Source organism: Ranitomeya imitator, chromosome 9 (genome assembly GCF_032444005.1).
Source record: "Ranitomeya imitator isolate aRanImi1 chromosome 9, aRanImi1.pri, whole genome shotgun sequence".
NCBI classification, from domain to species: Eukaryota; Metazoa; Chordata; class Amphibia; order Anura; family Dendrobatidae; genus Ranitomeya; species Ranitomeya imitator.
This window is the reverse complement of record NC_091290.1, coordinates 89,606,991-89,632,062: the sequence shown is the minus strand read 5'-3', so window position 1 is coordinate 89,632,062 and position 25,072 is coordinate 89,606,991. Positions and strand designations below refer to the sequence as shown.

General features: G+C 47.9%; 1 protein-coding gene across 1 annotated transcript in view; it reads right to left on the bottom strand.

Moving 5' to 3' along the window:
• The window catches only part of KIAA1549L (KIAA1549 like), a 738,873-nt gene that overhangs the window by 243,002 nt on the left and 470,799 nt on the right, over positions 1 to 25,072 (bottom strand). Inside the window, exons 12-14 of the mRNA XM_069739753.1 lie at positions 23,514 to 23,689; positions 21,696 to 21,823; positions 6,523 to 6,698 (exon numbers count right to left, since the gene is read on the bottom strand). Coding sequence (XP_069595854.1) covers positions 6,523 to 6,698; positions 21,696 to 21,823; positions 23,514 to 23,689 — 480 coding nt within the window. The remainder of the gene's footprint in view (positions 1 to 6,522; positions 6,699 to 21,695; positions 21,824 to 23,513; positions 23,690 to 25,072) is intronic.

Below are 25,072 nucleotides of genomic sequence, written 5' to 3'. Positions count from 1 at the left end.
TTACCTGGTCCTGGCGTCCGGCTCCTTCTCCCGGACAGATGTCTTCGCTGCCGCAGCTTTTTCCTCTATCAGCGGTCACCGTTACCGCTGATTAGAGAAATGAAGAGGCGGCTCCACCCCTATGGGAGGTGGAGCCGCTTATTCATTTCCCTAATGAGCGGTCCCACGTGACCGCTGAAGAGGGGAAGAAGCTGCAGCACAGAAGACCGTGGGACGGCAGGGGGAGCGCCAGGATCGCTGGGACTAGGTAAGTATGCTTCAGCGCCCTCACCCCCTCACCCGCCGACCCCACCGCTACCGTGACTCGAGTATAAGCCGAGAGGGGCACTTTCAGCCCAAAAATTTGGGCTGAAAATCTCGGCTTATACTCGAGTATTTACGGTATATACCGTATGTTTTGGACTATAAGATGCACCGGACTATAAGACACACCCAGGTTTTAGATATGGAAAATAGGGAAAAATATATTTGAAGAAAAAAATGTGGTAAAATGTTTAATAACATACTATTATGTGTGGTGTTATTATATATAATAGTATGTTATTATGTTAGAAGCTACGGGTAGAAGATGGTGCTGCGGGACCAGTGTGGTGTCTGTTAAGTACTATGTGAAGACGCTGGAGGGTGAGTATAAGAATGGGGGCACAGGGCTTATATTTAAAGCACCACTCCAGCATTGAAAAATAACACTGGTGTGCTGCTTTAAGATCCCATGGGAGAACTATAATTCCCAGCATGTCCTGCAGATCCTATGGCATGCTGAAAGTTATAGTTCACCACAGGAGTGGCAGAGTGCTTTTTTATGTGCTGTAATCACTAACCCTTTTAATAAATTCTTTTTTGTACAGGCTGTGCTCAGTGCAGGTCCTGCAGCCAGCCATGACCGCACAGTGCCCTCCATCTTATGATCTCACCACAGCTCATGTAAGAGGAAGCTGCACTGTTTGTACTGAGCTGTCTGCAGGACCTGTGATGACATCACAAAGAGGCAGGGCTTTGTGCGGTCATGTGATGCTCCAGCCCACCCTCTTCCCAACCTCAGCATACAGTAGGTCCTCCACACCACAGAGCATTCAGCATGGGCTGACAGGAATGTGTCATCCCTCCCTCCTCTGGCACCCTGCTCCTGCCCCCTCCTCCACCGGACACACAGATCTCCCCAGCCGCTGCAGGAATCCAGTGCTGGGGGAACCATGTGTGTCTGCTGTTTAAGTGAAGAAATATTGGTTTGCTGCTCCCTGGCGCTGACAGGTTGGGGTGGAAGTGGCTAATGAATATTCACTTCACTTTAAGTATCGGGACCAAGAGGTTTCCCCAGTACCGGATTCCTGCCGCAGAGACACTTTCCTGCCTCCTGAGAGTGCGGTCCCACTTTGCCGCTGCCCCCTCCCCACATGCTACATTTCGACCATAAGATGCACCCGCACTTTCCTCCCAAATTTGGAGATAAAAAAGTGCGTCTTATGGTCCGAAAAATAGGGTAACAAGCAGGTAGCAGCAACACGCCACATACATTGTCTATGATTCCAAAGTCATGTGTAACTGGTAGAAAGGTTGTTTCCGGCACTTCGAGTGGATGTTGGTGCTCAGTAATAGGAATGATATCCAGACAGTAATGAATGAAAGATCAAGACCCTCCTTAGGTGCAGTGAAGAAAATTATATTCATACCAGCATATAAAGGGCACCCCACTTTACAAGGGTACAAGAGCGCCACAGTTTACAACTGTACATATAAGGGCATACAAGGGCACCCCACTTTACAAGGGTTTATATAATGGCATACAAGGGCACCCCACTTTACAAGAGTACATACAAGGGTACATACAATGGCACCACACTTTACAACGGTACATATAAGGGCATACAATGGCACACTTTACAAGGGTACATACAATGGCACCACACTTTACAAGGGTACATACAAGGGTACATACAATGGCACCACACTTTACAAGGGTACATACAAGGGTACATACAATGGCACCACACTTTACAAGCACTCTATGAGTAAGGGCAGTACTGCCTGAAACGCGTCAGCTTGTTTTTATGATGCACTAATAAAGGACAAGATTTTATTCTATTTTCATCTCCTCCATTCAATATTTGCATGAGCTGGACAAGTGAGTGATTTGCATTTTCACCTGGGAGTTGGCCAACAGGAACTTGGTGGTGATCCGTGTTCTGCACATGTCTATTGTGAATTGGACTCTAATATGTCTGGTTGGGTGAGCTGATGAAATCCTATTATTTGCAACTTTACAACTGTACATATAAGGGCATACAAGGGCACCACACTTTACAAGGGTACATACAATGGCACCAGATTTTATAAGGGTACATATAAGGGCATACAAAGGTACCACACTTTACAACAGTACATATAAGGGCATACAAGGGCACCACACTTTACAAGGGTACATACAATGGCACCACATTCTACAAGGGTACATATAAGGGCAGCGTTGGACTGGAGCACCTTGGGCCTACCAGAGAAAATCATTCTTGGGGCCCACTATGTAGCTACATAGAAATAAATGCAAGACCACCAATTGTGCGATAAAACACGCTAATATGAGGGTATAATATAAGGTAGTACACATCTTAATTATGTAGCAGGGGTTGGGGTAGCCCCCTCAAACAAAATAAAGTAGCCCCCTCATAGGGTACAATGTGTCACCCTCACAGAATATAATGCAGCCCCCTAAGGAATATAATGTAGCCCCCCCCATAGAATATAATGCAACCAGCCTCAGAGTATAATGCAGCCCCCATAGGGTATAATGTAGCCCCCTTAGAGTATAGTGCAACCCCCCTCATAAGGTATAATGCAGCCCCTTCATGGAATATAATGTAGCCCCCTCATAGGGTATCACGCTGCCCCCTCTCATAGGGTATCATGCAGCTCACCCTCTTAGGGCATCATACATCTCCCCCCATAGGGCATCATGTAGCTCACTCCCCCATAAGGCATTATGCAGCTCACCCTCCCCATAGGGTATCAGGCAGCTCACCCTCCCCATAGGGCATCATACAGCTCACTCCCCCCATAGGACATCATGCAGCTCACTCCCCCCATAAGGCATCATGCAGCTCATTCTCCCATAGGTCATCATGCAGCTCACCCCCCTTGCCCCATAGGGCATCATGCAGGTCACTCCCCTTGCCCCATAGGGCATCATGCAGCTCACCCCCCCTTGCCCCATAGGGCATCATGCAGCTCACCCCCCCTTGCCCCATAGGGCATCATGAAGCTCACCCCCCTTGCCCCATAGGGCATCATGCAGCTCACCCCCCTTTCCTCATAGGGCATCATGCAGCTCACCCCCCTTGCCCCATAGGGCAATAGGGCATCATGCAGCTCACCCCCCTTGCCCCATAGGGCATCATGCAGCTCACATCCCCCTTGCCCCATAGGACATCATGCAGCTCACACCCCCTCCTTGCTCCATAGGGCATCATGCAGCTCACCCCCCTAGCCCCATAGGGCATCATGCAGCTCTCCCCCCCTTGACCCATAGGGCATCATGCAGCTCACACCCCCTCTCTGCCCCATAGGGCATCATGCAGCTCCCTCCCCCCATGGGGTATCAGGCAGCTCACCCTCCCCATAGATCATCATGCAGCTCACCCACCTTGCCCCATAGGGCATCATGCAGCTCACCCCCCCTTGCCCCATAGGGCATCATGCAGCTCACCCCCTTGCCCCATAGGGCATCTTGCAGCTCACCCCCTTGCCCCATAGGGCATCATGCAGCTCACCCCCCCTTGCCCCATAGGGCATCATGCAGCTCACACCCCCTTGCCCCATAGGGCATCATGCAGCTCCCCCTTGCCCCATAGGGCATCATGCAGCTCACACCCCAACCTTGCCCCATAGGGCATCATGCAGCTCACCCCCCCCTTGCCCCATAGGGCATCATGCAGCTCACCCCCTTGCCCCATAGGGCATCTTGCAGCTCACCCCCCTTGCCCCATAGGGCATCATGCAGCTCACACCCCCTCCTTGCCCCATAGGGCATCATGCAGCTCACCCCCCCTTGCCCCATAGGGCATCATGCAGCTCATCCCCCCCTTGCCCCATAGGGCATCATGCAGCTCCCCCCTTGCCCCATAGGGCATCATGCAGCTCACACCCCCCTTGCCCCATAGGGCATCATGCAGCTCTCCCCCCTTCCACATAGGGCATCATGCACCTCACCCCCCCTTGCCCCATAGGGCATCATGCAGCTCACCCCCCTTGCCCCATAGGGCATCATGCAGCTCACACCCCCTCCTTGCCCCATAGGGCATCATGCAGCTCACCCCCCCCTTGCCCTATAGGGCATCATGCAGCTCACACCCCCTCCTTGCCCCATAGGGCATCATGCAGCTCCCCCCTTGCCCCATAGGGCATCATGCAGCTCTCCCCCCCCCCTTGCCCCATAGGGCATCATGCAGCTCTCCCCCCCTTGCCCCATAGGGCATCATGCAGCTCTCCCCCCCCCCCTTGCCCCATAGGGCATCAGGCAGCTCACACCCCCTCCTTGCCCCATAGAGCATCATGCAGCTCACCCCCCCCCCCCCCCTTGCCCCATAGGGCATCATGCAGCTCACATCCCCCATACAACCAGCCAGGACTCAATAATAAAAAAAAAACACAAAAAAAGCACAATACTCACCTCTCCTCGCTCCCACGCTGACTCCAGCAGCGTTTCTGCTCTGATGACAGGAGCTGCGCTGCTGACAGCCTCACACACAGCAGGTGCGCGATGAAGTGACGTCATCGCGCACCTGCTGTGTGTCAGGGGCGAGGGGAATCATGGGAGAGGGAGCGTCATCTGACGATCTCTCCTCATTAATGAGCGCTGGGGGACGGCATTGGTGCCGGGACCCCTGGCTTACGGCCCCATAGCGGCCTTGTGAGCTGGGGGCCCCTGAGGGAGCGGCGGAGGGGGGCCCTGGTCTGCGGGCTCTGATGGCGGGCAGTGTTTCGCCACAATTTGCGGCAAAAGCTGCCCGCTATTATAGTGAAATGAATTCACTCCTCTCCACGCCCATGGAGGCGTGGGGAAGCGTGAATATTCATTTCACTTTAGCAGCGGGGACAGGCTTAGGCTTCCTGTCACCCGCTGCTTCTCTGCTGGTACTGGGGGCCCCATAGCAGCTGCATGGTGTGCCGTTATTAGCACCACCCCACTTGCTGGGGACCCCTGGAGCAGCGGGGGCCCTAGGCCCTAGGTTCCTCCGGTTCTTCGGTGGGCCAGTCCGACCCTGTACAAGGGCATACAAAGGTACCACACTTTACAACAGTATATAAAAGGGCATACAAGGGCACAACACTTTACAAGGGTACATACAAGGGTACATACAATGGCACCACACTCTACAAGGGTACATATAAGGGCATACAAGGGCGCCACACTTTACAAGGGTACATACAAGGGTACATACAATGGCACCACACTCTACAAGGGTACATATAAGGGCATACAAGGGAACCACACTTTACAAGGGTACATACACGGGTACATACAATGGCACCACACTTTGATAGGGTACATATAAGGGCATACAATGGCACCACACTTTACAATGGTACATATAAGGGCATACCATGGCACCACACTTTACAACGGTACATATAAGGGCATACACGGGCACCACACTTTACAACGGTATATATAAGGGCATACACGGGCACCACAGTTTACAAGGGTACATATAAGGGCATACAATGGCACCAAACCTTACAACGGTACATATAAGGGCATACACGGGCACCACACTTTACAATGCTACATATAAGGGCATACAAGGATACTACACTTTACAATGGTACATATAAGGGTATACACGGGCACCACACTTTACAAGGGTACATACAAGTGTACATACAAGGGCACCACATTTTACAACAGTACATATAAGGGCATACAATGGCACCACACTTTACAAGGGTACAAACAAGGGCACCACACTTTACAAGGGTACATACAAGGGTTTCACACTTTAAAAGACGGCCAATGTTTTGGTCCTTCCAGACTATGATCATGGCCTGTCAGGAGCAGTGTGGAGGACATTCAATTGGGAGGGCTAAAACATTGGCCATCTTGTACAGTGTGGAACACTTGTACTTGACATGCTGACAGATCAATAAAATGTTCTTCATCGCAACTAAAGAGGGCCATCGTCTTTTGTACAGTTTATGTATCTTGTGATTCGCAACAAAAAATCCAGCCAGTTTGGATTATTAGCGTCAGATGAGCCCAATCAATTTATTCAAAATTCCTTAATGGGAGCACTTCAACAATTAATATATGTGATACTGGAATCCGGCTCGCCCAAACAGCACCTGTTACCAGGACATATCCCTTTAGCTCAGGGACAGTGCATGCTAATTATGAGACAGCCCATGTAACTGCTATAAGGCTGTCCAATACACTTAATTTCCGTCAACATGCAAAGCACAAACATTAACAAGCAGGAGAGGGGCGAAGCGAACGCCTTTAGTGTTTATGTAATCATCATATAAATGCCTTACCTCTCCATTAATGATTGACATCTCCTGATTTCTTTCTGACATGGTGAGAGCGGGTGGTATAGACACCGGTTTAATTGCAATAAGTTGCACTGAGCCAGAAGATGAGTCAAAGGGGTCAGACATCATTTTGCGTTTGTCAAAGTGAACATTCCCCTCCTCTTCATCACTTATTGGTACTAGGAACAATGATTACAAATTAGTTATTATTCAGTTACCCATCTTACCAAAATACAGCGCTGGCAAAATGTAGCAGAAAATTGTAATCTATGACCAGAATGCGTGCAAAGACTCTCAGCCAGTAACAGTATTAGACAACCAGGGGTACGTCCGCATGTGTGTGATCACAAGGCGCTCCAAGGACTATTGTCTCCTGATTTGATACTACAAATACATTTTTAAACATCTGAAGTAGAAAGAAAACAAACCCTTAAGAAAGATTTATATGTTGTAATGAAGATATTATATTTCAAAAGTTACTGTAGCTGTCAGTGTGAGTAACTTTAATAGGCAGAAAAGAAAGATCAGGACACAATAGAGCACAGCAGTGCTGCAGAATTAGGCAAGGTCAACTCCATCTCCAGGTTTTTATCAAAGGTCACACTAATTTTCTGACTGTTATTCTATTGAGGACCTTCTGTACCCTTCTTGTGGAGGTGATATTTAAGTCATGCCTATTTATTGTTCCAATTGTCCAATTGTGCACAAAGAAAAGCGATGCATAAAACGACCTTCAAGATAAGGAGGACCAAGGCTGGTGATTTCTCCACCACTGCTTCATATAAGCTAGGTGCTCTGAAAATAATAGAGTTAAACAATTTTGGGGTACCTTTTGTTACTCCATTTTGTGGTTAGGGGACAGAATGAACAAAACACAACTATCCTGAAATTGTTTTTTTTTTATATTGGTCACTGTATAAAATAAAAAAAAACATAACCCTTTTGAGCTGATATTGCTGAAGACATCGTAAATATGTGCAGTTTTCAATGTTTAATTTTAAGCCATAAAATATTTTTTTTCTTGTTCCATTGAATAACATTGGCATGAGTGCTGCCATGAACTTCTGTTTTTTCACAGATAGCACTTGGACCAAAAATACGGTAGTGTGAACTTAGCCTCAACCTGCAACATTGAAGTATGGCCTAACTGCTTAGATGCCGAGGTTGCTATTGTCTGCAGCATTACAGTTAGTCCGGATCTCCGTCTGCTGCAGAAGAATGTCACTGTAGCCTACTGCCGATGGTGCAGGATTCTGATCTCATGCCATGTGAAGGATACCATATATGTATAGTGGTTTATGATATGGACCTACAGCCAGCACCATGTATCAAGGGTGCAAGGTGGTACGGGGTTAATGTGAGAGCTTAAATGGCTCGTTAAGGATCATTAAAATGTTTACATTTTTCACAAAAGCAATGTCTGTCTTGTGCATGGACCATGTCCCATATTACAGCTTGGGTGACATGTACTTGAGTGGGATTAAACTACAGCTCGGACTGTCATAATGCGTAGAAAAAAGTGAATAACTTCTCACTAAAGCAGAAAAATGCACCCATTTTAGGAAAGGTGCAACTGTGGAACAAAACATCTGTATGGGACAGAAGACAGACTATGTGTCCATGAGACACCCCGCTGATTGCTTGACTGCTCAGTCTGACTTACTATCAGACCTTTTTCATCTTTTGCTCTTAATGAACTAGTGGCTTATGGAAACATTTTATGGCAGCATGAAAGTACCCTCAGAAAAAACAAACAACTACGGTGATGGATCCACCTATCAGTAGAAGCTACTGAAGCTAGGAGAAGGAAGAAAGATGGAGTCACTAGATACTCCTTTCTCAGTCCAGTGTTAAAATTGCTGAAGTCCAACCCTTGTGGCATAGATGATATTGATGTTGTTAATACAAACTATTCACAAGTCCCCCTCCGTCTTCCATACATGTCAATGTTCAATTTAAGGGCTCCTACTCACTAGCGCGAGACTGGGATGAGTCTCGCACGGCAATACCTCCGCGATGCACCTGGCACAGAGGAGCAGAGTGTGCGGCTGCATGCATTCCTAGGCGGCCGCACGCTCCGATCTGGTTGCCGGGTTCAAAGCCAGGTTTTAAACATGCGAGACTCATCCGAGTTGCTCGCAAGTGAGTAGGAGCCCTAATACTGAAAATTCAATATTAGTTTTGGCTGGAGTATTGGTTGAAACCTACCCCAACCGAAACGCCTGGTCTAAACTAATCAGGACGCCCTGTTAGCAAAAAACGACACTGAATTTTAACCACGATCTGACTGTGATGGAGTCTTTTGGAGTCTTCCAAAGAAAGCTCATACCAATATCACTTCAACATGATAAGGATGGGTTTAGCACAAAAAATCAGCTACGTTTTTTCAAAATAGTGTAAGAACTAAAACGTTTTGCAGTAATTTTGGAGTCAGTGGCAAATTGCACACTGCATCCCCAAATGCCAACCCAACATCAGTGAGGGATCTGAATTGCTAGTCACCATGTCACTAATTTGTGGTGATGATACGCCTGGCGATGTCCCCTTCCCAGATCAGAAGGAGGGTTCTGAAGTTTAGCCTCCAGATTTGAAGACAACACTTAACATTCCAGGCAATACTGATTTTTTTTAGAGACTGATAGTTTGTGGAAACAACCTGCTTTTTCAAATATAAACTCTAGGACGGATGGTCATACATTTCACTCCATGGAAACCTTTCAGGTGAACGTCTGTGCTGGTTAATTGTTTAATATCTTGGTAGCAGTCAGAGGCAATTCTCTGACCCAAAGCTCCAAATTCCCAATATAGCTGCACCGTCATTTGCTTCCCCCTCGCTGGATACACTGGAGGGACAAGGGGGGCTCCTGGCACACAATGCATCTGTTTGATGCGAGTTTACCTGCTGCTGCGTCCTCCGGGAGTGCAGTGTCACCGGTTCTATCAGCAGTGCGGTGCCGTTTTCTCTGCTCTGCGGTCGGCTCTGCGGCTATGCTGGCCACCGGCGCCGTTTCTATCTCGGCGGCCGGCACTGTGGCAGTATGGTGTGGCAGCGCCGCTATCTTTCCAGAGGCTTCAGGCCCTGCCTGGCCTCCTGCGGGAGTGGGGCAGCTTCCTGGAATAGTTCTGGGCCCGGACTTCCGACCAGCAGACCGTGCTGTGAGGCCCCTCCCCCTCCGGCGCGTCACTTCCGGTTCCGCCTTTCCTCTCTCAGGATCGAGATGAGAGGGGAAAAATTGAGGTCCCGGCTTCGGGCCTGCTACAGGCCGCATCGCTTCATGGCAGTCCCTCCCCCTGAGGCCTGCTGTGGATGAAAGGTAGCTCATTTGGCTCCGCATCGTGCGTTCAGGATCCATCGCTGTAATCGTGGGGACACAGGACTGGGGTAAGTGCTTCTCCCTCCTGCTGACAGAAGCTTTATTTTTTTTCCCAGTCTCAGGCCCTGGGTATAGCTTTATGGATCACTATGTCTAGAAGGGTTAAAACTCACACGGTTCTTTTTACCGGTTGTGTAGCTTGTCATGCCCCATTTCCGCACGCCCAGAATAATCGCCTCTGCGAGGCCTGTGACTCTGAACGCGCCCAGGAGCCCTCCCCCCCGCCAGCTCTCCAGCAATCTCTCCCGCTCCTGCCCCTCAAGCTGCTGGGGCAGCTCCGCTGGAATGGGTCACGTCCTTGTCACAATCCATGGCGTCCCTTACTGAAGCAATCAAATCCCTTCAGACCCCGGCAGTCAGGGCCAGCAGTCCTTCTGCCTCGGAGAGGGCCTCGGGGTCTCAGGAGCCTTCGGCCTGCAGGGGCCGCACTCACACTAGACAGACGCATGGAAAACGGATTCACAAAGCGTCGCCCAGGCCCTCAGGTGCTTCCACATCCTGGAGTTCCGTATCACGTTCTCCTTCTCCTGCAGAAAGCGGGGAAGTTGAGACTGACTATGAGTCAGAAGGGTCCCTTAATTTTGAGAATCCTGGGTTTCAGGATTCAGTAGATAGCCTGATTGAGGCTGTCAATCAGTCACTGGGGATAGAGGACGAGCTCGCCTCATCCTCAGATCATAAGGTCTCATTTAAGCGGGCTAAACGGGCCCATAGGGTGTTTTCCTCTCACCCTGAGTTTGAGGACCTGATTTGACGCAACCAGGAGCACCCGGACAAGCGTTTTTTGGGGCAAAGGGCCCTGAAAGGCTAGGTATCCCTTTGCTACTGAACTTTGTAGTAAATGGGCAGAAAATCCTTCTGTAGATCCTCCAGTGTCCCGTTTAGCTTCTAACACGTTGCTATCTCTCCCTAATGGCTCGTCGATTAAGGACCCTACGGATTGTCTTATAGAAAGCTTGGCTCGTTCCGTTTTTGAGGCCTCAAGTTCGGCACTTTTCCCTTCCTTCACGGCAACTTGGGCTTCCAAGGCTATGATGTCTTGGTCAGAGTCTTTAACAAAGGCTCTTCAAGAAGGTGATTTGTCAGCGGAATTGGCGGAAAAGTCATCTCAGGTAGCACTTGCTGGTAGCTATCTGATTGACGCAGTCCTAGATGCTGCAGATTGTGCCTCTTCGGCTGTGGCTAACGCCATTGCTATCAGAAGGGCTCTATGGTTAAGAACATGGCGGGCTGACTCTACCTCTAAAAAAATCGCTTACAACCCTACCATATCAGGGTGGTCGTTTGTTCGGAGAAAAGCTGGATCAGCTTATTTCTGATTCCACAGGAGGGAAGAGTAAGTTTCTTCCTCAGCAGAGGACTAGACAGCCTTTTCGTCACCAATTTCAGGCCCATTTTAGAACCTTTGGCAATGTTAGATGGGCCCCAGCATCGGGCTCTCCTGCGCAGGGTCGACCCAATGAGGACCGAGACGGTCGGATCTCTTATACGGCCAGCCAGGGGGGAAGAATGCGTTCCCAGTCAACTAGATCCAGAGGATCTAGGACTCAAAGGTTTTCAGCTAAGTGACTGGAGGCCTCCTCAGTGTGCCTCCAACAGAGTAGGTGGACGTCTACTTTTGTTTAGCCAGGTCTAGCTTCAGGTAATCCACGACCGGTGGGTGGGAGAGCTCGTATCGTCAGGTTACAAAATAGAGCTGGTTCGGCTACCTCCTCCCCGCTTCTTCCCATCCTGTCTTCCCAGGTCCGAGTCTCTCCGACAAGACCTGTACAATTCCGTAGAGTCCCTTTGTCTCAGCGGAGTCATTTCTCCTGTTCCAAGGGAGGAAAGATTTCAGGGCTTTTATTCCAATCTTTTTGTAGTACCCAAAAAGGACGGAGCAGTAAGGCCTATCCTAGATCTAAAACTTTTAAACAGGTTTGTCCGCGTTCGTCACTTTCGGATGGAATCACTCCGGTCAGTCATCGCCTCACTGGAAAAGGGAGAGTTTTTGGCCTCAATAGACATTCAGGATGCTTACCTACATATTCCCATTTTTCCGCCTCATCAAAGATTTTCTCCGGTTTGCCTTAAACAATCTACACTTCCAGTTCACGGCGTTACCCTTCGGGCTGGCCTCCGCTCCCAGGGTGTTCACAAAAGTCATGTCAACTGTGGTGTCCATTCTGCACTCCCGGGGCATAGTTGTCTTGCCATACCTAGACGATCTGCTCATCAAGGGGCCAACTTTTCAATCTTGCATGGAAAATGTCGGCATCACTCTGGACACCCTTTCTCGTCTAGGTTGGCTAGTAAATTTAAGGAAGTCATCCCTACAGCCGTCTCGGAAGATCTCATTTCTAGGCATGATCTTCGACACCTCTCAAGCCCTATCAATCCTCCCCCAGGACAAGGTCCTAGCCCTTCGGCGGGAAGTGAGGAATCTTCAACAACCGTACTCTCATACAATCCGATCCGGCATGAAGGTGTTAGGAAAGATGGTTGCAACTATAGAGGCAGTTCCGTTTGCACAGCTTCATCTTCGACCTCTCCAGCAAGCAATCCTAGCAGTGTGGAACAGAAATCCACTCTCCCTCAACCGAAGATTTCGGTTGTCTCTCCAGGTCAGGCAGGCCCTCTCTTGGTGGTTAAACTGCTCAGGGGGAAGCCCTTTCACCCAACCAATTGGCTAGTGGTTACAACAGATGCCAGTCTCCTGGGATGGGGAGCGGTGTTCTTTCACCACACAGCTCAGGGGCGCTGGTCTCTTCAGGAATCAGATCTCCCCATCAATATCTTAGAGATTTGAGCAGTTCGGCTAGCCTTGCAACATTTCCACCATCTTCTGGCGGGTCGCCCTGTATGAATTCAATCGGACAACGCCACAGCGGTGGCCTACATAAATGACCAGGGGGGCACCCGCAGCAAGGCAGCCATGCAGGAGGTAAAACAAATACTACTCTGGGCAGAGAGAAATCACTCAGTGATCTCAGCAGTCCACATTCCGGGCGAAGAAAACTGGGCGGCAGATTTCCTAAGCCGTCAGGGTCTAGCTTCCGGGGAATGGTCTCTCCATCCCAAGGTATATTTGCAGATATGTCATCTTTTGGGGACTCCGGACGTGGATCTAATGGCGTCCAAGGAGAATGCCAAGGTACCCAGATTTGTCTCTCGGTACCGAGACCCACAGGCAATCGCCGTGGATGCGCTAGTAGTGTCTTGGAACCAATTTCATCTCTCTTATCTGTTCCCTCCTCTGGCACTGCTCCCGAGGGTAATCAAGAAGATCAAATCAGAGAGAGTACCTGCTATCCTGGTCGCCCCGGATTGGCCACGACGGACCTGGTATGCAGACCTGGTACAGCTTCTCGCCGGGGTTCCATGGCGGCTCCCCGATTGGCCGGATCTTCTATCTCAAGGGCCGATCTACCACCAGAACTCAGGGGTCCTACGTTTGACGGCCTGGCCGTTGAATCTTGGGTTTTAACTCAGGCAGGGTTCTCCCAAGAGGTAGCAGATACCATGATCAGTGCACATAAGACTGTTTCGGCCAGAATTTATTATCACACTTGGAAAGTTTTCCTTTCTTGGTGTAGAGAGCGCGGGCTGTCTCCTCTGCGTTTTTCCGTTCCAAACATTCTAGCCTTCCTTCAAGCAGGCCTGGATTCTGGGCTTGCTCCAAGTACCCTTAAAAGAAAGATTTTGGCTTTATCAGTCCTTTTTCAGCGCAGGATTGCTACTAATCGTCAGGTCAGGACTTTTTTCCAGGGAGTCGCTCATAAGGTCCCTCCTTATAAGACTCCTTTGGAAGCTTGGGACCTTAATTTGGTCTTAAGGGCTTTACAGGACGCTCCTTTTGTGCCTCTTCAAAATGTTTCCTTGACGTTCCTTTCTTGGAAAGTCATATTTTTAGTGGCCATAACTTCTATAAGGCGGGTATCAGAGCTGGCAGCCCTTTCCTGTCGTACCCCCTTTCTACGTTTTCATCAGGACAAGGTAGTGCTCAGACCAGCACTGTCCTTTTTGCCGAAGGTTGTTTCCTCATTCCACATTAATGAGGACATTGTTCTGCCCTCTTTTTGTCCGGCACCTATGCACCGTGTAGAAAAAGCTCTCCATACTTTGGATCTGGTGAGAGCACTGAGGAGGTACATTTCCCGAACGGCCCCTTTTCGCCAGACAGATACTCTGTTTGTCCTTCCGGAGAGTCGCAGGAAGGGATGCGCGGCTTCAAAATCTACCCTGGCCAGGTGGATACGGGCGACCATTCAGGAGGCCTATCGCACCAGGGGCGGGATGGTTCCGGCTGGAATCAAGGCTCATTCAACTAGAGCAGTGGGGGCTTCCTGGGCCATTCGGCACCAGGCCTCAGCAGAACAGGTTTGCAAGGCTGCGACCTCGTCTAGTCTGCATACGTTTGTCAAACATTACAATGTCCACTTCCAGATCTCTACGGATGCAAGTCTGGGTAGAAGGATTCTTCAAGCAGCAATGGCGCATTTATAGACAACCATTATCTGGATGACTTTTACTGGTGAGTTGTTTTCCCACCCAGGGACTGCTTTAGGACATCCCACAGTCCTGTGTCCCCCAATGAGGTGAAGGAGAAATAGGGATTTTTGTGTTACTCACCGTAAAATCCTTTTCTCCGAGACGCTCATTGGGGGACACAGCTCCCTCCCTGGTAGCCTATGGCTGCTTTGGCTATATCTGATTTCATTAGTCAGTAGGATCTTTTCTAGACATATGTTTTCTGTATTTATGCTATTATCTTATTTTTTGTGTTTTGCTCTCCTACTGCTTTTGCACCAAACTGAAGTCTCTGGTAGCCAGTGTCAGGGTGTATACGATGGAGGAGGAGCTAACTTTTTTTCACGTTTACTTAGTGTCAGCCTCCTGGCGGCAGAAGCATACATCCACAGTCCTGTGTCCCCCAATGAGCGTCTCGGAGAAAAGGATTTTACGGTGAGTAACACAAAAATCCCTATTTTAAAGAGCAATCTGTTAAGCTGCATGAGTGTATGGCCCAAGGAAGCTCTGGTGTGATACACAGAGAATTGGCAGAGTTTAACTTGACATCTAACATTTCTGTAGTAGTCGGACAATGGTTGGGCAATAATTTGATTGACTGCAAGAAAACAATTGTATGACTTGCACTGCTCAAATTGGGTTACATAATCTGCACTTGGCATCACATAAGGACATTTTCTATATGGCCTCAGCAGTCCAGTAATTGTCCACCTCGTTGCTTTTTTTTAAATTTAAAGAAGTTAAAAATGACTTATTTTTCTCTAAGACAAAGTCCCAGATTGCCTACATAAATATATTAAAAAAATCGAAATGTTGTAGTCACCACTAGAGGGAGCTGTGTGCAGGGAATGCAATGATATTATGGGGTAAGCTCTCAAGACCCCCTAAACACTGCAGGCAGCCAGAGTCTTGCAGGAGAGATGAACTATGAATCACACAGAGCTGTTTCTGGAGATGGCCTTAACCATGTATTAAAGGAGTTATCTAATCTTCTGTCTCCAGAAGAGCACCACTCTGCCTCCCTAACTCCTGCTTACCGGAGGGTGCACTACTGAAGAGAGGTAGTTTGGACCAGCAGCATGGTTGGGCTGCCGGTGTGAACTGTGTGCTTTCCCATGCTGGTAGCAGAGGCAGCTTTGCCTTTGTAGCCCCCTGAGGAGCACAGGGGGAAAAGTTATCCATTTATGAAGTTGAGACAACCCCTTTAAGAGAAATTGCATGTCTTCCCAAAGCATTAGTACATATTTCAAAATGTTAGTGTAAGTGATCAGTAGATGGAAAATCTTAACAATTTTTTTGTTTCTTTTTTGTTTTGGAAAACCTACATTTCAAATAAAATAAAAAGCCTTAAAGCTAAATTGTGCTAAAAAGGAATCAACTGTTATATATAGAAGTACAAACATAAAAGGAGCTCAGGCACCAATTCCCATTCTGGTTATCCAAACCCCCTAAAGAGTAGATGTACCCATAACGCGAATCAACTGGGCTTCTGCAAAATAGTTAAAAGGGCCGCTACTTACCATGTGCAAGAGGTGTCCCCTTTTATGACAGAAGAATCTTCAGACACCCCTCTACTGTATGTACACCTCTGCATGTGACCAGTACTGGCTAAGGCTAAGTTCACACTGGGCGTTTTTGCTGCATTTTTTTAATGCTAATTTTCAGCTGCTTTTCACAGTACCAGCTATGTCTATGAGATTTCAGAAATCTCCTGCACACACATTGGTTTTTTTGTCATCAGTATTTTGTGCTTTGCTTGGTTTTTTGAACATAGAGTTCCCTTCTTTCAACGTTTTTTTTTAATTGATTGGAAAAAATTAATGAAAAAACCACTAAAACCTGTGTTTTTGCTGCATCTTTTTTCCTGCCAAGTACTCAGGTTTTGCTGCAGAAAAAAATGCAGCAAACACACCCAGTGTGAACTTAAGGTACCTTCACACATAACGATATTGTTAACGATATCGTTGCTTTTTGTGACGTAGCAACGATATCGTTAATAAAATCGTTATGTGTGACAGCGACCAACGATCAGGCCCCTGCTGGGAGATCGTTGGTCGCTGAAGAAAGTCCAGAACTTTATTTCGTCGCTGGATCTCCCGTGGACATCGCTGGATCGGCGTGTGTGACACCGATCCAGCGATGTCTTCACTGGTAACCAGGGTAAACATCGGGTAACTAAGCGCAGGGCCGCGCTTAGTAACCCGATGTTTACCCTGGTTACCATCCTAAAAGTAAAAAAACAAACACTACATACTTACCTACCGCTGTCTGTCCCCGGCGCTGTGCTCTGCACTCCTCCTGTACTGGCTGTGAGCGTCGGTCAGCCGGAAAGCAGAGCGGTGACGTCACCGCTCTGCTTTCCGGCCGCTGTGCTCACACAGACAGTACAGGAGGAGTGCAGAGCACAGCGCTGGAGGACAGATAGCTGTAGGTAAGTATGTAGTGTTTGTTTTTTTTACTTTTAGGAAGGTAACCAGGGTAAACATCGGGTTACTAAGCGCGGCCCTGCGCTTAGTTACCCGATGTTTACCCTGGTTACCGGCATCGTTGGTCGCTGGAGAGCGGTCTGTGTGACAGCTCTCCAGCGACCAAACAGCGACGCTGCAGCGATCCGGATCGTTGTCGGTATCGCTGCAGCGTCGCTTAATGTGAAGGGGCCTTAAAGGGACACTGTCACCTGAATTTGGAGGGAACACTCTTCAGCCATGGAGGCGGGGTTTTTGTGTTTTTGATTCACCCTTTCCTTACCCGCTGGCTGCATGCTGGCTGCAATATTGGATTGAAGTTCATTCTCTGTCCTCCGTAGTACATGCCTGCACAAGGTGCAATCTTGCCTTGTGCAGGCATGTACTATGGAGGAAAGAGAATGAACTTCAATCCAATATTGCAGCCAGCATGCAGCCAGCGGGTAAGGAAAGGGTGAATCAAAAACCCCAAAACCCCGCCTCCATGGCTGAAGATTGTTCCCTCCAAATTCAGGTGACAGTGTCCCTTTAAGTCTTATTGTTAGCTTCACAATGAAAGGAAAACCAAATGTTCACAGTTGTAGGCACGTTCTTTACATGAACTGATACAAACCCTCAAAAAAACATTTCAGGTTTTGAGGTAGCACAACATGAAAAATTCAAAGGAGGTGAATACTTTCGCAAGTCACTAATATAACAAACACAAAGTTTCTGAAGCAGTTTTTTGGATTAAAAATGTGCAAGTTTTGTGCATGCAATTTTTGCCTAAATATGTGGAATTTTACATGGAATTTTGCAATTTTATGTTGTTTTCTACACTTTTGAAAAAAATGTATGGAAATGTGGGTGTGGTTTGTTATGCAAATAATGTGAAAGCTAGATTTATGAATTGCGACTTTTTAAGGAGCCGCAACTCTCACTCCAGTATGGTGGTGGTAAAAAAAGTGCAGAAATAGCTCTAGACAGAAGTGTTATATTCAATGATGCATCAAATGTATGGAACATTCTGGCACCCTGATAAATGTGGTGCAAATATTCACAGCGCAGCCTAAAGCAAAATGGATTTAAAAAATAACTCATTATGAATTCCTCTCAAAATGAAATGTATTCCAAAATTGGAGAAGATTTCACTATATAACAATCCAAGGAGCTTCATCTGTTATACTATGAATGAGAGATTGGTGAATGCCCAGTTATCGCCCTGTACAAATCCTCCCCAACCTATAATCAGAGAGCAGGACCGGACTGCCTGGTCCTGGTAATCAGTGGAGGTTTACGGTTAGAACTTTCGCCATTATGACATTTATTATTTATACTTATCATCAGGGATAACTATTACCTGGACAACTTACATATAAACTTTTAAAACCTTTAGCTTACCATCATTATTTCTGTAGGGTCACTTTTTGGCACTTTGTGACATTGTATACTAACTATATTACCAGGGTTGTACGAGATCAGAAAAACGCACTATTTCCAGGAGCAGTGCCACCTTTTGTACATGGGCAGGCCTGGTATTACAGCTCAGCTCCATTATGGTAAAGTGACCCTATTCCCTGGCACTGAAAAGTGACTAAAGATTTGCCATGTATGTGTAACATCCCAGAAACCCGGTTGTTACAGTGGTGTTGCCTTCCTTTCGGGGAGGTTGATGCCATGCCTGGAAGCGAGGAGGATTCCTTTAACAGGTAACACAATACATGCAACATGTTCTGATTCCAGGCCAGAAGGGGGAGCTCTGAACCCGGTTTCCAGGGAGCTGCCCTAGATATATGTTCTAGCTTGGAGGAGTTAGGGTAGTCGGTAGCAGACAGTGAAGGAGAGCAGAGAGAGCAGGAGAGCTGGAGCCGTGCAGGCACGTGGTGCTGCAGCTCCTGACCAGAGTGGAGGAGTCACACAGAGTTGTGTCTGTAGAGCGTGCGAGAGGAGTAGAAGCATAGGTGTCACGCCGTAAGCGGCATTAAAGGGGCAGGATGGCGTACTGGGACCCGCACCTGTCCCTACCACTTCAATGGGGCCCTGGCTTTCCCTTATCTCGGGGGTACCTATGAAAGTTAGGGGGCCCGAGCCGCCAGGGTATCTCTGTCTCCTGTGCAGGCCCTATTAGTGGCCCCCTCTCCCCCCAAAGGAGACTACACCAGTGTAATTATACAACAAATAACAGGGTAAAAAGACAAGATAACTAAAAGACTCAAACTCACCAAATGCTCACACAATCACAGAGGAAACACAGAGATGGGAAGAGAAGGAATAAACTAGGAACGAAAACAGGCTAAACATGCAACCAAAACCGCAGACACCAATCTCTGTAAATAAACCTCCAACAACAACACCTCTCTCCATCAACCTCCAAGCCAGGCAGTAGAACTAATCACTGACACTAGCTGAACTCAGGACTGGGTCTTTATAGAGGATCAGATTACAAGATCCACTTCAGCTGAGAAACCCAGCTCTCAGCAACTCAGTAATAAGGTTAACTCCTGCACTGCTGGCACAAAGCAGCTAGGTAAGAATACAGGTGAAGAGCTTCTGTTCACTGTGTGTGAACGAGGCCCAGAGCGCTGCGGTTCTCTGGAACCTCTCTGTCGCGGAAGCCCCGTGACAATAGGAGACGTAAAGAGCTGGATGGGAGCTGTGATTGAGCTCCCTCCACGCTGAAGCGCAGGAACTGGACACCAGGAGTCCGAGGCTGTGTGGGACTGTATGCCCCACAGCAGAAACTGGAGGGCAGAAGATTTCAGGTCGTCTGTCCACACCCACAGCCAAATCATAATTAGAGAAACCCGTAAAAAGGCTCGCATTGCCTGCCATGCGGGTACTGTCTTAGGACAGAGAGAGAGAGCACCTTATGTGGAGCCATAGGCAGCAAGGAACTCGCCTTACAGCGCAGGAAGGAAGGTTTCCAACCTCACCTGAAAAGAGGATCCATAATCGCTTCCAGGCTGACCGGACCTCACCATCACCTGTTACCGGTACCCTGGACTGTGGCCAAAAACCACCAGTAAAAGGTAAAGAGACTGCAACCTTGTGTCCTCTGATTCTTTCTGGCACCACACCATCTCTGCCTGTTACACCGGGAGCCCTGGGGATTCATCTTCACCTATGGGAAGCCATACAATCCCTGCTGCAGTAGCATCATTCCTAGTTAACCCCTTTAAGTAGCGTCGGTCGTCCCTGACCGAATACCACAGATGGCGTCACAAACATTCTTTATTCCAAATAATCCCTTTAAAGACCTTCCCTTTTACTTGGACACCCAGGGCCACGGACTGGGTCGCTGCCGCCGTGACCACCCCTTTAAGAACACAACCAACTCGGTACCGAGTACCCCATGGTCCTAGCGAGCGCTCCATATGGTCACCTTACCTCGTGCTCCTCATCGGACTCCCGCTGACATGAACATTCCTGTGCTTCTGCATCCAAAATGACTGCTGTTGTGGCATAGGGAGCCCAGTGGTAAGCCTAGAACATGCGTCCACTCCATTCCTGTGCTGTGGAGGAATGGTTCATATGTACCACTGTGGCAGCCATCTTGGATGCAGGAGAACTGGGACACTAGTCTTAGGGGAGGAGGCAAAGGTAGGGCACCAGGCAGGGACACTATACATGACAAATATATGCTCACTTTAGAGGAGTTATCCACAACTATTTTATTTTTTCTTATGGGCCTAAGAATTTTCAGGCAGGAAGTTGCTAACTACCTGCCTATTCTGCCCGCTGCTGATCTCTGCTGACTCAGACCGGTCATGGACTAGTCCTACTGGCTATTCTGCAGCTCCCGGTAATGTTACCTCGACAGAGCTGATGCTTCACTTCCGCCCTGTTGACGGAGCATGACTGTGGATGCCATACCGATTAACATCTGGCTCTCCACCGGCTTACTGCGGGGAGCTGGTTGTCAATCACCATGAGGTTGGCTTTAGGCGCTGTTGACAAATCGGAAGACAAAGAGTTGCTCTGTTGACGTGAGATCCAATGAAGCCGCAGAATTGCTGGCAGGAGCGGTCCATGACTGCTCTGAGTCGGTGCCAGGTAGAGCAGGTAGTTAGCAACTACCTGCCTGTCGGTTCTTAGCCCCATGAGAAAAATATAATAATATTTAATTTAACTGCAGTGACAAACACAGCCTATGGATAATAGTGGCGCTGTTTCCTTGTAGTCACATGCGAACTCTCTAGCAGGGTTGCACATGGCAGGGAATTACATTTGGAATAATTTCTGCAAAATGATCAGTACCTTGCCTCTAAGGGAACGATCAGCTTCTCATTGCCAAGATGCTAATTAATATTGCAATGCCTTATGGAACGCCTGAGAAGGGATGAGGACAGGGAACGATATGGTTGTTCAAGATGTAATGAACGTGGCTGCTTTCTTCCAAAACTGCACCACAGCTGTCCACAGGTTGTGTGCGGTACTGCAGCTTCAATGAATTCGCTGTTAAGCACATCCATGGAGCCGTGTTTCTGAAGAAAGCAGCCATGTTTTTTTAATCTTGTACAAAACCTTTAAATCATTCTCAGAACAAAAGTGCCATTAGATTGACCAATCCTATCAGCATAAATGTTATGGCCTCCGACACACTGAGCGGGGACACGTATCTATCTCTATGCCAGCACCCTCCAAGACATAGGAGCACTTAGCTGCAATCAGATGCATGATGAAGAATGAAACTGCTGGAAACAACATTTTTCTGTATAATTTAGACAGAGGCGGTGAAGGTGTAATGCGCAGACAGTAAGGTAATGCCAGTGTCCGGCTCAGCGTGACCCGAGCATGTGTGTGGTGCTGCAGATGATGGACGCTGCCATCCGCAGGGCGCCCTCCTCACCGTTCCGCTTGCAGGCCTCATCCTTTGTCGCTCTGTGCTGAGCCATTACTTTCGGTGGAGTGCTCCTGTCTGAACTGGCCTCTTCTGATTCGTTGCTGATGACGGAACCATTTTCACAAGGCGACCGGCTACAAGTTACCATAGCAACAGAGACAAGTGTTAGGCATCATTTCTGCAACTCACATAATGAAAATGTCAAGAGCTTGTGGGAGATGTGGGGGTCTGTGTGCCTGTATTGTCAGCTCCCTGCTGTGCACGAATGTAGCAGAGCTGAGCGCTACGATATCACAATTGTTCTTTTATTACCTATATTACATACAAATTGTGATGCTGACCCTGCTACATCTCCATATTCTTTATACCTGTGCTGGATGCATAAGTAAGGGGTTTTTCTCATCTTAGAAAATGATCTGACTTCACTTGGATAAATCATCATTTCATCCTCGGCGGGGGTCTCACCTCTGCAACTCCCCCCAGGCCTGAGAATAATGGGGATATAGTGCGGTCCTGGTCTCCTTCACTGTTTCTCCTGCAGGGAGGTTGACCGGCGGCACAGTGGCGACTGGGCCCAATGTTGTGCACAAGTGGATGCCGTACTAAACCGACACTGCATCCCTATAGGTGGGGGTCTCAGAGATCCGACCCCCATGATGAAGTAATGATATATCTAGAGAACCCCTCGAATGCAGACCATGCAGTCTCAATAACCTCATACCAAAGTTATATCATAATGACTCAGCATTGGAGTGCTCCACAGTGGCCAAGCTCTCCATACAGAGACAGCAAAGCCGAGCTTGCCATGTGGCACATCTATTTATGACGTCATAAAGTGCTGGCCGTGTTCGGCAATCACAAATTCCGCCATCTCTACAGTTTTTAAATAATATTATGCAGGCAAAAAAGGTGTAAAAAAGTCAAAACTGGGGAGGGGAGTATCCGGAAAAGTTAAGAGGCAGAAAGTTGGGGTCCTGATCAGTTTGTAGGTAAAGAACGTTCTCACCTAAAAGAATACACTTCTGGAATGGTTTTCCTCCATTCAGTAGTTACATATATTATTCAACCATTTGTAAATCTGCTCTAGGAAAGATGGGTGACAATCAATCTGGACATAATTGCAAGATCCATAGGGGTCTGGAACAGCAAAAATACAGGAGCCGGGGAGGAACACCTGCAATGATTTGCAGATCTGTAGTCTGAGATATGAGGCCAGCTATCATTAGGGGTCACCACTTTCCCAGACAAAGATACATTAAGATGACAACTAAAAATTGCATAAAAAAGTAATCTTCTTGGAGGTGGTCTTCTCAAAATAATACATGGTGAAAACTTGATAACGTGACACATTACATTTGATCTGGAATAGGAGATGATCTATTGAAGAAGTTTTACTGTATATCTAAGAAACAATAGAAAGGGCAACACATGTTCACCATCATGGAGAAGACAAGGAAGGTATTCACAAGGTTAAGGGAATCTGTCAGTAGGATGAACCCTCCTAAGCCGTTTATATGGGCATGTAGGTCCTAGGAAGCTGAATAACATGATACCTTGATATCTGCAATCCGATATCTTAGTCCAGAGAGATCCATCTTTTTCTTAATATGTAAATGAGCTGTTAAGATCTATGGGCCGGATAATGATCTCCCAGGGAATCTTTCCCCAGAGCTAGTTGTAAATGAAAAGGGCAGGTACCAGTGTGAGACATGTAGATCAGGAGACTGTCAGTGAGTACATGTCTCAGCCTGGTAACGACTTGGGATGGTAGATCCTTTTGACAAGCTCCTTTTAAATACTATCTAGAAATTTTTTGAGTCACACCTCTTCCTGTTATCTGAAGACTTGAGCATCTTCTCAGTGCTGCCGTCCTTTATGCTGTCTCTTTCTTGGGATAAGTTGATAGATGGCACCACAGTCTCTTGGGTAACAGGGAGCATCTCCTCATCGCCTCCTTGCTGTCCCAGGTGCTGCTTTGCATAATCAAAACCTTGAACCGGCTGTAAAAGAAAATGTGACATTTTTGCATTCAATACATAACTATTCTTCATGACATCCTAGTGATCTCTAAGAGGATATATGTGTCCATGGCTGAACCTCAACAGGGCAAAGGGTCAGCTTTATCTAAATGTCTCCCATAGAGGAGCCTCTGCTGATGGTTTAGGACTGGGGGAAGAGGTGAGCCAACAAGAGCTATGAGCACTCTCTACTAGACCACACTTTTCTGTCACCTGATATGATTAGAAAATTAATCATAGGTCGGGGTCAAACTTGGGGGAAACTCGTGCGAGTCTCTCGCGTCAAAAACTGGCACTGCCGCCGGCACTCGGGACCGAAGTGTGCGGCTGCACAGAAATACATGCAGCTGAACGCTCCGTTCCCGAGTGCCGATGCCAGTGCCTGGTATTGATGCGAAAGACTCGCACGAGTTTCTCGGATTGCACTTCCAAGTGTGACCTCGGCCTTACAAGTATTCTCTGATAGCCTGAACTAATGGATGTCATTTTGCTCTCAGTTAGAGAGCACAACTTTCAAATAGCTACTCCCAAAATGGTGAATGTGAAAGGATTTTAGGCAATTACGAGTACTGCAGGAATTAAGTACAGTCATTGATAGACCATTATTTTTAATCTTTAAAGACTCCATAATAACAGGGTCTGTACCACAGGACAGGCGTATAGCAAATGTGGTGCCAATATTCAAAAAGGGGACAAAAACTGAATTCGGAAATTATAGGCCAGTAAGCTTATCCTCTACTGTGGGTAAAATCGAGGAGGGCATTCTAAGTGATGCTATACTGGAGTATCTGAAGAGGAATAACCTCATGACCCAATAACAACATGGGTTTACTAGGGACCGTTCCTGTCAGACAAATCTGATCAATTTCTATGAAGAAATAAGTTCCGGCATGGACCAAGGGAACCCAGTGGACGTAGTGTATATGGACGTTTCAAGAGCTTTTGATACGGTGCCACACAAAAGGTTGAAACATGAAATGAGAATAATGGGGATAGGGGAAAATATGTGTAAGTGGGTCAAGAGCTGGCTCAGGGATAGGAAACAAAGGGTGGTTATTAACCTCTTACCGGCATCGGACGTACTATACCGTCCGATGCCGGCTCCCCTGCTTTGATGCAGGGCTCCGCGGTGAACCCGCACCAAAGCCGGGACATGTCAGCTGTTTTGAACAGCTGACATGTGCCCGTAATAGGCGCGGGCAGAATCGCGATCTGCCCGCACCTATTAACTAGTTAAATGCCGCTGTCAAACGCAGACAGCGGCATTTAACTACCGCTTCCGGCCGGGCGGCCGGAAATGACGTCATCGCCGACCCCCGTCACATGATCGGGGGTCGGCGATGCTTGTATATTGTAACCATAGAG